Here is a 2,962-nt window from a genome sequence, read left to right as displayed (position 1 = left end):
ACATATACTTTGATTTTTTTACTGTACTTGGTACCAAATTGCCCACTTTACTTGCATACTGGCAAGGCAGTTACACTTCCTACTTTTAGTTGAACATTATAACCTTATTTTCTGCAAATTCACCTGTTCGGTAATTCTGAACTACTCTGAATATTTTTACTATGAGCATAGTCAAGACTGGAGCAGATGAGATTGAGGGAAAGTATTCCTGGTATATGATCAGAATCAGCTGGGTAACCATAACCATCCTGTTTAAAAATTCTATTCAAAAAGAAGAAATGTAGCCAGTTTTCATTTTGTCACAGAAATTCCTCACTTAAGCTTTTTAATTCATTCTTCTAGATCAAGAGTGTTTAGTTCTTCTTCTAGTTCATCCAAGTCCTCTCCAGTAAAAAGGTTTTCATCAACGGGAACTGCATCAATTGCTCCATTTTCCAACTCCCCATCTCCATCATTATCTTCCTCTAAATCGTTTTGCTCACAGCTGTTTATATCGCCACCAGAAGCTTCACTTAATTTATTCTCTGAAAATAAAAATAATTCATACATATTTCAGTATCACAAGTTTCTGAATCACTAATTCACAATCCTAATAAACATGCCTTAAATTTGTGAAACTATAAAGAAGTTACTCTATGTGAACGTTATGTAGACTTACATTGGTTAATTGCATGTACCCAATTAATATGTAAGTTTAGATCACGAGTTATTAAAACAGCTTGGAAAAAAAACCACCTCCAACTCCTCAAACTCTTATATTCATAACCAGGTCAAAGTTAATGAGCTGCTCCTACTCAGTGTCTACACTTAAGACACAGGATCTTAACCAGCAAGGTATGCATTTCCACAAGCACACCAAGATCAAGACTTTGCTCTAAGAAATTAGGAGCTAACTTAAGCTAGCTAGAAAATATAATGAAAAGCTTGGATTTTTCTTGATATTATTCATTCAGTCATTTACTAAATCTGAAAGAAGAAAAGGGTAAGCTACTGAAAAAAAGCATCTTAAGGATTTACTGGAAGTGGCCATAAACACTATCTTTCATTTAAACTTCAATTTAAGAAAATAACAAGTGCATAGCATTTCCTGGAAGCTTTTTCTTACACGTATCATGAACAGTTATTTCACTCCCTTGCCCTTTTAAACAAGTATTTACTTTTAGCAGATCAATAATTCATTTCTATCTACCTTCCGTGAAGCTCTTAACAATTCAATCCCACATTAGTGATGCCTAAATAATGAACTTACCATCTTTTTCTACTGAACTGTATGTGCTGAATCGCTCAGGACTAGCCACAGTAATACCAGTCTCATCTACAGCCTTTGGGACATAGAGGTTCAAATCCACATCATTTATGCACATGGGGTCTTCCATCTGAAAAATAAACCAAGATGTTCTGCATTAATTAGTTTTCTACAGAAATACTCATTTCTGCAGGATTTCTACAATTTTGTTTTAGATCTTCCTTTTGATACCAGAATTTTGACAAAATCTACTCTGTAGCTGTTAAGAACAGAGTTTATTACTTGCACTAAAAGAGTTCTCGAATTAGAAGTTTTCAAACTTGAATGTAGCTTGAGACACTATAGTTAATACTGTTCTTTACCTCATCATCTTCTCCTGTTCCTTGAATATAATGGGTGTCATCTGCTTCTTCATCATCTGCATCAACCAGCTCTGGTCGGAATTCAAATACTTCACGTCCACTAATCTATTAACAGAAAACAAAATCTTAATTTATCAATTGATAGAATACATATTGCAAAAAAAAAAAATAAAAAAAGGAAAAAAGAAAAAACAAGCAAAAAGCAATGCAATTCCAGGCCAGCTACCTTATTACAAAAACTTATTTACTCTTTCCTCTTACATTAAGAATTAGAATGCAGAACATACCACCAATGCTTTGCCAGCTTTAAAATCAGCTTTCCTCCTCTCCATATCTTGTTCAGCCTTATCAATTTTTTCTTGTCTTTTTCTTCTCTTCCATGCAATAAAACATTCTAGAGTAATTTTGGTAACATTTGGTCCTAAGGCAGCACGCTGTCAAGTAAACAGACTGGTTAATGCTAGAAACTGTTTCCAAAGGCTATAAGAAATTACTCTCTTTCAGAAACAAGTTGAAAATACTTATTTCTAATTTCTTATTCACTCTCACCACTAAACATGCAACCTAAAAGTTCGACTCAACACATGGTTTTCCAGTTAGTAAGATAAGTCAACATGAAAGTTAACTAGTGGAGGAGGAAAGAAACCAATGATAATAGCTCAGGTTCTCCTCAAATTGACACTGCCAGGCAATGGTGACAGAAATAAGCAGACCAGCAACACACCACCTTCAGGCGGCCTCAATTTCCTGGTGTTGCTTCCTCATCAGTTATGCAAGAACTAGGGAGGCAGCGAGCTGGGGATGAGAAAGGCCCACAGAGGCAGTTGCAATAGATGATGGGAAAACAGCAGTAAAAAATAGAAGCCTCCTAAAAAAGCATTAGCACCACCTGCACTAAGTATGGTTACAGTTTAATCTGTTCCCCGGGAAAGACCCAGGGAACTACAGAGCTGTCAGTCTGACCTCGGTGCCAGGGAAGGTGATGGAACAAATCATCCTGAGCGCCATCACACGGCACATGCAGGACAACCAAGTGATCAGACCCAGTCAGCATGGGTTCAGGAAGGGCAGGTCCTGCTTGACTAACCTGATCTCCTTTTATGACGAGGTGAGCTGCTTGGTGGACGAGGGGAAGGCTGTGGATGTTGTCTACCTGGATTTCAGTAATATCTTTGACACTGTCTCCCACAGCATCCTCCTGGAGAAGCTGCTGGGCATGGCTTGGACGGGCACACGCTTTGCTGGGTTAAAAACTGGCTGGATGGCCGAGCACAGAGAGTTGTGGTGAATGGAGCTAAATCCAGTTGGCAACCAGTCACCAGTCAAGTGGTGTTCCCCAGGGCTCGGTTTGGGG

At 38.0% G+C, this 2,962-nt stretch overlaps 1 protein-coding gene across 1 annotated transcript; it reads right to left on the bottom strand.

Annotated features, from left to right (window-relative positions):
* Window positions 1-292: 292 nt before the first annotated feature.
* On the bottom strand, window positions 293-2,042 carry LOC104545967 (zinc finger CCCH domain-containing protein 15-like; the record flags this gene model as incomplete). Its single annotated transcript, XM_010191237.1, has 4 exons — window positions 293-524; window positions 1,250-1,376; window positions 1,609-1,713; window positions 1,896-2,042. Coding segments are annotated over 4 exons (573 nt in total), but the record flags the coding sequence as incomplete, so codon positions are not given.
* Window positions 2,043-2,962: the final 920 nt, after the last annotated feature.

This window comes from Mesitornis unicolor, unplaced genomic scaffold (assembly GCF_000695765.1).
Source record: "Mesitornis unicolor isolate BGI_N332 unplaced genomic scaffold, ASM69576v1 scaffold2979, whole genome shotgun sequence".
In the NCBI taxonomy this organism is placed as follows: domain Eukaryota; kingdom Metazoa; phylum Chordata; class Aves; order Mesitornithiformes; family Mesitornithidae; genus Mesitornis; species Mesitornis unicolor.
Note: the sequence above shows the minus strand (reverse complement) of the source record. Positions and strands in the feature narration are given on the sequence as shown.